At 43.8% G+C, this 13,795-nt stretch overlaps 1 protein-coding gene across 2 annotated transcripts in view; it reads right to left on the bottom strand.

Moving 5' to 3' along the window:
* Window positions 1-5,800: 5,800 nt before the first annotated feature.
* Window positions 5,801-13,795, bottom strand: part of LOC139530671 (collagen alpha-1(XII) chain-like) — a 73,034-nt gene continuing 65,039 nt past the window's right edge. For both annotated transcript variants that reach the window (XM_071327269.1, XM_071327270.1), the window contains 9 exons: window positions 13,647-13,700; window positions 13,165-13,218; window positions 12,615-12,686; window positions 12,242-12,277; window positions 12,090-12,156; window positions 11,807-11,989; window positions 11,200-11,277; window positions 9,678-9,848; window positions 5,801-9,247 (listed from right to left, as the gene is read on the bottom strand). In XM_071327269.1, the coding sequence (XP_071183370.1) occupies window positions 9,237-9,247; window positions 9,678-9,848; window positions 11,200-11,277; window positions 11,807-11,989; window positions 12,090-12,156; window positions 12,242-12,277; window positions 12,615-12,686; window positions 13,165-13,218; window positions 13,647-13,700 (726 nt within the window). In that variant the 3' untranslated portion in view covers window positions 5,801-9,236. The remainder of the gene's footprint in view (window positions 9,248-9,677; window positions 9,849-11,199; window positions 11,278-11,806; window positions 11,990-12,089; window positions 12,157-12,241; window positions 12,278-12,614; window positions 12,687-13,164; window positions 13,219-13,646; window positions 13,701-13,795) is intronic.

Raw genomic sequence — 13,795 nt, 5'->3', positions numbered from 1 at the left:
GCAGTGGCCCCTATGAGTTGGCAGAAGGCCTTCCAAAACCTTGAGGCGAACTGGGGACCTCTGTCAGAAACCATATCTTGCGGAATGCCGAAGACTCGGAACACATGGTTAATCACCAACTCAGCCGTTTCCTTGGCAGAAGGTAACTTAGTCAAGGGAACGAACCTGGCCGCCTTAGAAAACCTGTCGATGATGACTAGGATAGTTGTATTACCATGGGACGGAGGAAGGCCAGTAATAAAGTCCAATGAGATATGGGACCAGGGTCGGGTGGGGAATAGATAGAGGGTGAAGGAGTCCTTGAGGGCGGAGGTGAGAAGATTTGCCCTGGCAGCACACGGAACAGGCCTTGACGAAAGTGGCAACGTCTTCTTTTATGGTGGGCCACCAGAACTTACGCTGGATGAACTCCAAGGTGCGACCTACGCCCGGGTGACAGGTGAGGCGAGAGGAGTGCCCCCACAGAAGGACTTGGGACCTTGCTGCCTTGGGAACAAACAACCGATTGGCAGGACCTCCTCCAGGGCCCGGTTCGATGGCTTGGGCTTGTTTCACGGTATCCTCCACTTGCCACGAGATCGGAGCCACGATCTTAGCGGCCGGAAGGACAGTCATGTCAGTATCTTCTCGAATGGCAGGAGAGTAGATTCGTGACAAGGCGTCCGGTTTGAGATTCTTCGACCCGGGTCTATAGGTGAGGATAAACTGAAATCGGCTGAAGAAAAGAGACCATCGAGCTTGTCTGGAGTTCAACCGCTTCGCCTGCTGGATATACTCCAGATTTTTGTGGTCCGTATAAGCACTTGAAACGGTTGAGAAGCCCCCTCGAGCCAGTGTCTCCATTCCTTCAATGCCATCTTAACCGCTAGGAGTTCACGATCCCCCACATCGTAATTCCTCTCGGCCGGGGTAAGCCGGTGAGAGAAGAAGGCGCAAGGATGAAGCTTCTTGTCTTCACCCCTCTGAGACAGGACAGCTCCAACCCCAACCTCTGATGCGTCTACCTCCACCACAAAAGGTTCATCCGCCGTTGGTAGTGTCAGAATGGGAGCAGAGAGGATGCGCTGCTTGAGTCCTTGGAAGGCCGTCTCAGCTTCTCTTCCCCACAGAAACCTTGTGTTGCCACCCTTGGTTACAGCTGAGAGAGGGGCTGCCACCGAGCTGAAGTTCTTGATGAACTTGCGGTAAAAGTTGGTGAAGCCCAGGAAACGCTGAACTTCCTTAACGGACTTGGGGGTGGGCCAATCCGCTACCGCCCCTACCTTCTTGGGGTCCATCTGGACTCGACCGGGTTCCACTACAAATCCCAGGAATTGTACTCGGGGAGGAATGGAATTCACATTTCTCCGGCTTAACGTACAAATGGCTGTCAAGGAGGCGTTTGAGTACTTGTCTGACATGCTTAGTGTGTTCTTGAAGGGAGCTCGAAAAGATGAGGATGTCATCCAAGTAAACAAACACGAAGATGTTAAGCATATCCCTAAGCACATCGTTTATGAGCGCTTGGAACACAGCCGGAGCGTTGGTCAGGCCGAAGGGCATCACCAAGTATTCGTAGTGACCAGTAGGCGTGTTGAAAGCGGTCTTCCACTCGTCACCGGGTTTGATCCGCACAAGATGGTATGCGTTCCGCAGGTCAAGCTTAGTGAAGACAACTGCTTCCTGGAGCAGCTCAAAGGCTGTGGCCATAAGGGGTAGCGGGTAGCGGTTACGGACGGTTATGGCATTAAGTCCCCGGTAGTCGATGCAAGGACGTAATCCCCCGTCTTTTTTGGCCACAAAGAAAAACCCTGCTCCCGCCGGCGAGGTGGATGGACGCATGAGGCCTGCTGCCAGAGCGTCCTTGATGTGTAGGTATCCATAGCAGCTCGTTCGGGAGGAGATAGGGAAAAGATCCGACCCCTGGGGGGGCAGGTGCCCGGAAACAGGTCGATGGGGCAATCGTAAGGTCTATGGGGTGGTAGTTTGGTGGCCCTCTGTTTGCTAAATACCGGTTTGAGGTCATGGTAACACTCGGGAACTCGGGACAGGTCGATGGATTCTAGAGACTCGGGAGGGGAACTCGGGGAACTTGGGAAGATACAAGTGGCTTGGCACGTAGGACCCCACTGCTTGATAGTGCCCACAGACCAGTCGATGTGAGGGTTATGGCTGTGAAGCCAGGGGTATCCAAGGACGAGAGGGAACTCGGAACACGAGGTCAGATGAAAGTTCATCACTTCCTGGTGTTGGGAAACTGAAAGTCGCAAGGGAGTAGTGACACGAGTGACAAGTCCAGATCCCAAAGGGCTTCCATCCAACGTAGTAACCCTTATGGGGTCACTTAGAGGTTCAGAGGGAACGCCATTCTCCTTCGCCCAGACACCATCCATGAAGTAGTTACCTGCGGCTCCAGAGTCTACCAAGGCTTGAAGGGGAAGCTCGTGGTTGTCCCAGGAAAGGGTAACTGGAATGAGCAGGCGGGAGTTGGATGGATGGGAGGAGGTTATGTTACCCGTTACAGTCCTCCCAGGCCTGCACGGGAGAGTGCGTTTTCCCTGGAGCCCGGGACACGTGGAGAGGAAATGGCCCGGTTTGCCGCAATATAGACAGCATCGCTCCCTCATCCGGCGGTCTCTCTCAGCCTGGGAGATGCGTCCAACCTGCATGGGTTCCGGTGGAGTCAGTGAGGATAAAGGTGGAGACTCGGAGCTGGGACCGATAGGAGCTAGGGTGAGAGATCTACGGTTGAGCTCTCTCTCTCTCAGACGCTGGTCTATGCGTGAAGCCAACTTGATCAGGGACTCGAGGTTGTCTGGTGGTTCCCGAGTGGCCAGTTCATCTTGGATGGTGTCGGAAAGACCCTTCAAAAAGCACACTGTGAGCGCCTCGTCATTCCAGCCACTCACTGCTGCCACCGTGTGGAACTGGATGGAATAGTCCATCACGCTGCGCCGACCTTGGCGGAGAGTCAGGAGCTGTTTGGCTGAGTCAGGACCGCTGGTAGGACCTTGAAACACTCGCTTGAATTCTTCAGCAAAGGTAGAGTAGCTGGCACAGCAGGGACTTTGGGCATCCCACACAGCAGTAGCCCAGGCTAGGGCATTTTCCGACAGCAGGGTGATAATATATGCTATCTTGGAGCGGTCGGTGGGAAACGACGAGGGTTGCAGCTCGAAGGAGAGAGAACATTGGGTGAAAAACCCCTTACAAACACTCGGATCACCTGAGAACCGTTGGGGAGGCGGCAGACGAGGTTCAGCCAGGGGGTTAACTGCCACGGGCACTTGAATCTGATGAACTGGAGCAGAAGCGGTTGCAGGAGAAAGTTGATCAGAAATCTGCTTTATGGAAGTCATCATCTCCGACAGAAGTTGAGAATGTCCAGCCAGTAAGGCCTCTTGCTGAACCAGAGCAGCTTCGTGACGTTGGACAGTCCCCTCGTGGTGGGGACAGCATGGGAAAAAAGTCCTGGGTACTGGCTGCCTCTGGGTTCATATTAATGGCTCAGTGTTTCTGTCAGGACCCGGTGCGAGAAACAGTCACTAAATAATTGGCAGAACCCAGAAGATGAGGCAGACACAGCAGTACTAGAGATGGTGGTTTAATAAAAAATAGATATCTTCCAAAATACAAAGAAAATCCACAAAGTGGTAAAAACAGCAAGGGAAAAAACAAACCTCAAAAGACCAAACCAAAAATACACGAGAACAAAACCAGAGAACCTCTGGAAAATCCAACAAGAGAAAAAATGATCACAAAGGCTGGGGCTGGGTGCTAACATACAAACACTGAGCAAGGAACTGAGGAACACACAGGATTTAAATACTAACAAGGGAATGACTTACAGGTGCAAACAATAATTAGGGCAAGAAAAAACAAAAGGTACAAAAAAGGTGCAAGGGGGACATCTAGTGAACAAAACCCGAACAGTCCTGGCCAAAACCTGACAGGTGGACTCCCATGTTGCATTTCACAGAGTGTTTTTCTTAGTGTACCATGTTTGAAGTTTTTAACCTGAACCTTATGTTCATGCCAATATAATAAAGGCTTTTTAAACGTTCCACAATTTAAAGAGTGCCTGGGAAATGTTTTGAACACTGAAGTAAGCCTTAATAACTCCAAAGAGCACCTTGTTTAAACACACACCCAAGCACTGCTCTTAACTTTGCTTTCAATTCTAAGTGTCTTTGATGGGTACATCCCTGTTCCAAGTCTGCATGTTTTTTTGTGTGTTTTTTTAGGGGGTAGATCAGCTTTAATATTGCAGATAGATTGTAGCTTCCATCAATGTAATTGTCTTCATCATATCCAATACCCCAAATATATTTTTTGTAAATAAATATATTTATATACACTACCGGTCAAAAGTTTAAGAACACCTACTCATTTAAGTGTTTTTCTTTATTTGTACTATTTTCTACATTGTAGAATAATAGTGAAGACATCAAAACTATGAAATAACACATATGGAATCATGTAGTAACCAAAAAAGTGTTAAACAAATCAAAACATATTTTGTATTTGAGATTCTTCAAATAGCCACCCTTTGCCTTGATGACAGCTTTGCGCACTCCTGGCATTCTCTCAACCAGCTTCATGAGGTAGCCACCTGGAATGCATTTCAATTAACAGGTGTGCCTTCTTAAAATTTAATTTGTGTAATTTCTTTCCTTCTTAATGCGTTTGAGCCAATCAGTTGTGTTGTAACAAGGTAGGGGTGGTATACAGAAGATAGCCCTATTTGGTAAAAGGCCAAGTCCATATTATGGCAAGAACAGCTCAAATAAGCAAAGAGAAATGACAGTCCATCATTACTTTAAGACATAAAGGTCAGTCAATCTGGAAAATTTCAAGAACTTTGAAAGTTTCCTCAAGTGCAGTCGCAAAAACCATCAAGCGTTATGATGAAACTGTCTCTCATGAAGGAAGACACAGAGTTACCTCTGCTGCCGAGGATAAGTTAGAGTTACCAGCCTCAGAAATTGCAGGCCAAATAAATGCTTCACAGAGTTAATTTAAAGTACTCCAAAGCTTTTTTCCATCATACTTTATAGCATTTATTTTAGTTTCATAATCCAGTTTCTTATTATTTTCAGTTTATTTTCAGTTTAGTCACATCATTTCTCAATGTACATTAAGTTTGCAAATCAGCTGTACAGCCAGAATTATTAGCCACTCCTTTTGCTTCATCTCTCTCAACCACAAATGTATTAAATTCCTCATCAATCCATGGTGTCGTAACAGTTCTAACAGTCATTTTCTTATGGTGCATGTTTATCAATAACTGGGAAGAAACATTTTCATAAAAGCATCACGTGCAGCCACTGTACGCTCCTCATTACACACATCTGACCAATAAATATTTTTTACATCTTGAACATAGGAATCATTACAAAACTTGTTGTATGATTTCTTATAAACTATTTTCGGCCTGGCCTTGGGAACTTTTCTGGATATAGCCACTATATGGTCACGATTATGGTCACTACATTTTCTACTCATGTGGTACGGTATGGTATGCCTGTTCTTGTACAGTATGTGTGCCAATCTTAATAGTGCAGTTAATATTGTACAGTTGTGGACCTTCTCCTTCAATTGCATGTTCCATGTGATCTCTGCATACTAAGTGTTCCTGTACCTATAGGTCTATGTGTAGCTATAACCTTGGAAATTCATTTGGGACTGCTCTTATACCTGTGTATTAATACTCGCTCTACTAAATACATTTTGGGAGGGATTGGCATCTGCCATGTGATCATACTGTATCTAATGTTTGCAGCTACAGTGCACACCACAGACATGAGACCGAAACAAAATATACATTTTCAGTAGTTTTATTGAAAAATGCCTCTTCTGTTTCAGAAATAAATAAGAAAATAAGGCTGTGGAATTCACAATGTGCAGTTAAAACATGAGAAAAGCAATTCTATGTCCATAGTCTTGCAAACAAATTCCAACTGCATTTGGTATTGACACAAAACAACAACTATATTCTTTTTTTTTTCTTTTTTTCTTTACTAAATAAACAACACAGACATGCAATTCCACCTTTGGTAAAAAATCAGCTGTGAGTTGGTATTATAAAAACAGACACACATTCGGTTTAAAGTAACTAATTGAAAGCCGGATTTACCAGTCGTTTTCACCAGAACCTTTAATGGAGCTGGAACCAGTAACCCTCTTTCTGATGATGAGGGTGGCAAACTACGTGATTTCAATAGAACAGACCGCTTGACATTGTGAAATTTACAATGAATTGTGAGGGACAGGGGTAATGTGGATGGGTACAGAAACATACATACATACAGTGGCAAGAAAAAGTATGTGAACCCTTTGGAATTATCTGAATTTCTGCATAAATTGATCAATTTTTTAAATCTGATCTTCATCTAAGTAACAACAACAGACAAACAGTCTGCTTAAACTAATAACACACAAATTATTGTATTTTTCATGTCTATATTGAATACATAATTTAAACGCTCACAGTGTAGGTTGGAAAAAGTATGTGAACCCCTAGGCTAACCACTTCCAAAAACAAATTGGAGTCAGGAGTCAGCTAACCTGGAGTACAATCATCGAGACGAGTTTGGAGATGTTGGTTAGAGCTGCCCTGCCCTAAAAAAAAAACTCACAAAATTGTTGTTTGCTATTCATAAAAAGCATTGCCTGATGTGAACCATGCCTCGAACAAAAGAGATCTCAGAAGACCCAAGATTAAGAATTGTTGACTTGCATAAAGCTGGAAAGGGTTACACAAGTATCTCTAAAAGCCTTGATGTTCATCAGTCCACGGTAAGACAAATTGTCTATAAATGAAGAAAGTTCAGCACTGTTGCTACTCTCCCTAGGAGTGGCTTTCCTGCAAAGATGACTGTCAGAGCACAGAGCAGAAAGCTCAATGAGGTTAAGAAGAATCTTAGAGTGTCAGCTAAAGACAAAGAAATCCCTGGAACATGCTAACATCTCTGTTGACGAGTCTACGATACGTAAAACACTAAACAAGAATGGTGTTCATGGGAGGACACCACCGAAGAAGCCACTGCTGTCCAAAAAAAACATTGCTGCACGTCTGAAGTTCGCAAAAGAGCATATGGATGTTCCACAGCGCTACTGGCAAAATATTCTGTGGACCGATGAAACTAAAGTTGAGTTGTTGGAAAATGTAAGGCTATATGTTCGCCAATTGAACCTCAACAGAAGTTGGGTGATGCAACAGGACAACGACCCAAAACACAGAAGTAAATCAACAACAGAATGGCTTCAACAGAAGAAAATATGCCTTCTGGAGTGGCCCAGTCAGAATCCTGACCTCAACCCAATTGAGATGCTGTGGCATGACCTCAAAAGAACAGTTCACACCAGACATCCCAAGAACATTGCTGATCTGAAACAGTTTTGTAAAGAGGAATGGTCCAACATTCCTCTTGACAGTTGTGCAGGTCTGATCCGCAACTACAGAAAACTTTGGTTGAGGTTATTGCTGCCAAAGGAGGGTCAACCAAGGGTTCACATCCTTTTCCACCCTGCACTGTGAATGTCGATTCGGTGTGTTCAATAAAGACATGAAAGCGTATAATTGTTTGTGTGTTATTAGTTTAAGCAGACTGTGTTTGTCTATTGTTGAGACTTAGATGAAGATCAGACCAATTTATGCAGATATCCAGTTAATTCCAAAGGGTTCACATACTTTTTCTTGCCACTGTATACTTCCCCCAATGTATTTGCTGACTTTGACATGATTAGTGCATTAAACATTGGCCTCTCATAAACACTTAATGCAGTTATATTACAAGCAGAGACACTTAAGGGAACAGTTAGCAAGCACACAGATTTGTAATGAAATAATGTCTAGATTCTTTATATTTTTCACTTAATCTTCCTAAACATAGCTTGTTTATGTGTAAAGATATGCACAATAAAGCTAGGGGTATCAAACCCATAGATTTTATCATCTGAATTTCACTAATACTCGCTCATGTAAAAATGTAGATAAATTCAAAATAACAATTCTTTGTTTTGTTTTTGTTTATTGGGATATCCTCTCTGCATCATCTCTTGATAGTGACCTCTTTCCTCTCTGGTTTCGTGAGTAACCAGGCGACTGTATAGCCTCAGATTCGTCTTCCGATTCTTCCTCGAGTATAGGGACTATGTAGGTTTCAGGATCGAGCTCGTAGCCGGTGGCTAGAAATATTTGTTTGGCCAATCAAGCAGGACTTTAGTTGGCAGTCTGAGACTTGACATGCACAAAGTACAACCTAAACTTTTGACTATCTCCTAAATGTGAATAATTAACCACGGTATTCACCTTAGAACTGTTATTTATCTGTTAAATTCTCTGTTTCTAAGAATGTTCGTGATTCCATGCACTCTAGCATTTAAGGTTATTGACAACTATCAACCATATGGAACACATACCGCAAATGAAGATAAATACCAATACAAGTAATAAAGCTGGGATGGAATTTGCATCAAAACCCTAAGACGACACTGCCACTAGTGTCTAGCTCTTGCCGATATCCCGTTGCTAGTCCTAAAACCCACTGAGGTATTAGAAAACAAATGTTCTACGGCAAAGGAACTAATATGATGTGTATATATATATGTTTTTTGTTTTAAATGAAGAAAATGGCAAGAAAATAACATTTAGCATAGATTAGGCAAACATACAAAGAACATCATTATTAAATGTACAAATGGCACATGCTTCAGTTTGGATCGGAGTACAAGCTGTGTAAATCACTCAGGCATCATAATAAAACAGAGGGTTATGCTGGAAGTAAGTCAGTAAGAAGCGGGTTATAAGGCACGAGCTCAATACAGATGTCAACTGATTTTAGTGGATTGTGTGGTTCAAACATCATTTACAAGGCACAATTAGTTTATTTACAGATATCACGTCTCCATATTAACACTGTTGTTCTTTTGTTATGAGATCCAATTTATTAGTAGGTTTTTTTTGAGTGGTTTTTTACATGCTCCTTCCTGTGCAGAGAAGCCCTCTCTCTCTCTCGGTTTGCTGGGGTTTTTGCTCAAGATGCAAACAGGCCAGTAGGGTTGCCATCTCTGCAGCTTGTCTGATAGAAGCTGTGAAGTGGTGTTAGTGCCAGTCCACTCCTTTCTTTCTCGTTTTGGGTTTTTAACGTTGTTCATTAGTTATGTCCACGATGGTTATCCTTACGGGGTCATTAGCCAGTGAGCTAACATCTCAGAAACAGGACTTCAAAGTGTAAGGCGGCTTAGAAAGTTTACTAGGACCGACCTGGAAACAGTTCAAACAGGGGGTTAGATCTCTCTGTTGGAGAAAGTTATTTGCCATTTCTATTTGTTTTACATGCTATTATGAATATTAACTCTATGACAAACATATTGAGACCTTGGAAGTAAAGGGTTTATCATGTTGTGAAAAGCCTGATGTGAGCACTAAGATAAATCCACTGTACCATTTGCATAAAGTTTGTTGGATCAAAAGGAACTGGGTACTTATACTGAATATCAACATTGCACTTTTGTTAAAAACCCTTGAAACCCATGGTCTCCATACATTGAACCAGAGCAGAAAGTTAGCTGTTGAGTACAGTATCTCTCTGTAAGTTGTAAATAAATTAGTGTGCATACGTTACATTCGTACATTCACTATGTATTCAGCTATCCTGCCGTGCAGATAGAGATTCAGTCAGTCGTGGACATACCTGGGTAGCCTTGTCCATTGTAAGGAATGCCAACACACTGGGAGGAGTCACAGTAGCCAGGGGGCCCGGGTGGTCCCCTCACTCCTGGGGTTCCCTGGCGACCAGGAGGGCCACGAGGCCCAGCAGAGCCCGTAGCACCTGTGGGGCCAGTCCGAGCCTCACCTGGTGGCCCTGGGAGTAGATAAAGGAAGGTAGGGTGTGGGAATTAAATAACGAATACTCAGACTCAGAGCGAAACCCCACTGACATAACCCTTAAATCGCAACTGGAAGTGGAGGGGAGGAATTGGTTTCTACCACTGTAATTTAGATATTTAGACAGCTCAATTAAAAGTCTGAAAAAAAGCAAGCCAGTCAGACTGTGGAGTTACCCCCTGCCCCAGTCTGTCTAGACAGTACAAACCAAGGATGGAATTTCCCCCCACTCTCTCTCGCTCGCTTAAGTGAGCACATGTGTTGTCAATGAATGAGCCACCAAAGCAATGCTCATTGTACAAAAATCTGATTCTCCCACTCAACAATGAGTAATCATCGCTAGCTACCTTCCTCCCTCTGCTGCTAGGTTGTGTCTCACTTCATTCACAGAAACAGACTTGGCAGTGTTCGACTGAAGGGGAAAAGTAGACATCAATGACTGGCCTGATATCTCCACTAGCCCGTGATAGGAAAGCTTCTGGGGACTCAGGGCCTTCACATGCTGAATTTCAATTAAAGGGTAATGCTATGTTAAAGGGGCCTCCGTGAAGACAGAATAATATCAACATTGAAAAAGACGGCTATTAGAGACTAATCCTCAGCCATTTCTAGAATGGGTTTGGGATCACTGGTGAATGATTAGAGGTAGGAGTAAGATTGTTTTGATTATAGAAAATAGCATCTATAATGCATCAGCACATGTTAAATCCTTCATTCAGAAATAGACCTAGGCCTTCAGTCATTTGATGTAGTATACTGTATGTTGATCTTGCATCGTCAGACTTGTGGTATGTTGATCAAGAGGAACTTTAATTCCCATGGCAAACGTGTGAACACATCTGTGCGGACCGATCCCATGAAGAAGAAACATACATTCTCTCTAGAAAGGAGAAGTGTTTTGCTGGAAATACATTTGATCGTTCACTAAGAATTTATGAAGCACAGCAGCCCAAACGAAGGTTCTTGAGACACAGCTAGGCAAATCTTGGCCTGCCCCTCAGGTTCTCAGTTCTAAAGGTCACAAAGAGAGGTCCAAGTATAGGATGTAGAACAAAATGGCTGCCATGGTGAAACTAGGTTAGAACTGTAGATCTGGAAGTAATGAATGGGAACATAATGTCTCCAGCTGTTAAAAATGACCGTTTAGAGTAAATATGTGGGAATATTCTTATGTTCCATGCCTCGTTGTTAAGGTACATGAGCTGAATTACAGAGTCAGTGGCTTGCATTAATGGTCCCTGTTTTCTCGTGAGATGGGGGGGTACCTTGGAAGAGGCATAGCTGTGCAATAGGTTATTGTACTTGAGAAGTGATGTCCGAGGTCTTACCAGGCGGACCACTGAGTCCTCTCTGTCCTCTCTGTCCTGTTCCAGGGGATCCTCTCTCGCCCTTCTCTCCTGACGTCCCTGCAACAACACAATCAGACACAGAGAACGGGTTATTAGCAATGACAAAAAGTCCCATTCTATGGTACAATGTATCTGGAACAGAAAGTAACTGCTCTTGAAACCACAAATGAGCATGTTTGAGGATGGAGGAAATTGTAGCATAGATCATAGATTTACTGTAGGAAGTGAAGCATGATGGCAGATGACCCTCAGGTCTTAGCATGATGTCAGGTTCCAACTTCAACCCTATATGTTCAGACTACTGTAGATGGGGGGTTATGCACAATCGCTTGCAATCAAAACTGCCATTTGATCTTTGAGCTCGTCATTATTTAATTATACCATCATTGTAAAAGTTTCAATGCTACTCCAGATGATTTGCTATGAGGTTACATGGGATGAACAAGAGCACAGACTGTGTCCTACATGTAAGTCACAACTTGAAGTTCTGCATCTCTGTAGAACTTGTAATTGACTTTCTAGCCATCCAAAAACAGACAGGAAGTAATACAACAGGCAAACAAAAAACAACACATATCACACTCACCTCTCTCTCCTTGGTTTCCAGGTAAGCCGGAGTTTCCAGGGAAACCGTTTCGGCCAGTCTGTCCAGGTTCTCCAGGGGGACCTGTGTTGCCGGCAGGACCAGGGGGGCCGGCAGGGCCCGGGTTGTTGCTACGGTAACCAGTGGGGATCTGGTTGATCATATTATCAATTCTGCTCATTTGACCTGAGAGGAATGAATAAAGATATGATGTCAGACAATGAATCCAGTCTGTGTTTGTGTACCCAACCAATGCTGGCTTATGAAGTTCTAAACGGTCACTCACTGTTCACAAGCTGTTCGCAAACTTGTCTGGCAATGGAGCGCATCAGATTTTGAGATGCAAAGTCTCCCTGGAAAACAGACACATTTTGGTGAGACAAGGTAATGCTACTCTGAAAAGTTATGAAGTGTCCAAAGATACAGTACTGTACATACCCTCTCTCCCTTTTCTCCCTTTATTCCAGCCAATCCCTGTGAAAGAGAGGAAACATGGATTTTCTCAATAACAGGAATGGCATTCATTTGCATGAGATTTGCAACGTTTTCCAACTGAATCGAATGCAATCAGGGGTAAATGTTCCGAATAAGGTCGTCCAGTCAGAACCAGAGTAAAATCCAAGACACAATGCAATCAACTGTTGTAGTTTCCAATGTTTTTAACCAAACCATCCCTTCATGCTTCCACAAATGAAGTTTAGAACTTAATTTCAAGAGTGGAGGAAATTCTGCACTATTTTGGCACATCTTTGCGATTGCCTCCTTGATGACCCATGCAAATCACCATATGACCACTTGTATTTGTACATACTGGGTTTCCTGTGTCTCCTGGTTTTCCTTGGTTGCCTGTGTTTCCTGTGTTTCCTGGAGATCCTGGACTTCCCTGGATGATGGAAAGATAACAGCGTTATTGTTACATCCACTTACCAAAGTTACCAAGGAGTAAATACAAGAACAACAACCACTCCCGGTCTCTGTTAAATAACATGTGGTAAAATACGGCCCAGCCTTATATTGTGTTGTATATCCAGTATAGTAGGTATACTGTGTACTGTGCCAAGAACACTAAAGTGGGTGGGAACACTCCCAACAGGGATAGGATGCTTTTCGGTCCTCAGATCAGTCCTTACGGTAAAGTAGGCCCTCTTCCTATTGGAATGGTGTGGCCATTCATTAACTGGAGGCAGGCCTCCACCACAGTATAGGGAATGAGATGCATGCTTTATCGTCAATACTTACTGAAGGACTGAGTTGGTCAGTGTTTTGACCACGTGCTGCAGGCTAACTAACAGGCTAACTATCAGGTATTAAAAGACACTCCCAGGAGGTTTTACTTCTCTTGACTGAAATCCAGTACTCACCATCGGTCCCGTTGGGCCTCTAGGTCCCGAGGGTCCTTCCTTCCCTGGTGGTCCCTGGGGAAAGAAGATGGGCAATCACAAACAGGCAACAATAAAAGTTACACTTCATAAAAAGTAAAGTTGGCATTAAGATTTAGTTGCAGTCATTAAGTTGTTGGTATAAAGTTGTTGTTTCAAAGTTATGTTGTCGTTCCAAGAGATGAGTATGTAAAGATTTAGTGAAATGAACCAGGACCTCTCTAATCTCCCTAGCAACCCATCTCTGTAGTGTATTTTACTGCACCAGTCCAACGGAGCCAAACTATGTTATCTGACATGGGTAGTAACATCATTAACAGGCAACAGAAAACTATGAGCACACAACATTTTAACTGCACACAGGTGATCACATGCTTAAGTAGGTGCTGGCTAGATTCATGGCCTTTCAACAGAGCGTGTACACTAAGCAGCTCTGTGTAGAGGTGCAGAGAGGCAGATCTTACCCTCACTCCACCTGGTCCAATAGGACCCATAGGACCAGCAGCACCAGCAGGACCCTGCAGTAAAACAACACACTCAATCAAACTGTGATAACCAGTAATAACACACACAAACACACATCGGACTTGTCCCAAATGGCCCATAATTGCAT

This window comes from Salvelinus alpinus, chromosome 9 (genome assembly GCF_045679555.1).
Source record: "Salvelinus alpinus chromosome 9, SLU_Salpinus.1, whole genome shotgun sequence".
NCBI classification, from domain to species: domain Eukaryota; kingdom Metazoa; phylum Chordata; class Actinopteri; order Salmoniformes; family Salmonidae; genus Salvelinus; species Salvelinus alpinus.
Note: the sequence above shows the minus strand (reverse complement) of the source record. Positions and strands in the feature narration are given on the sequence as shown.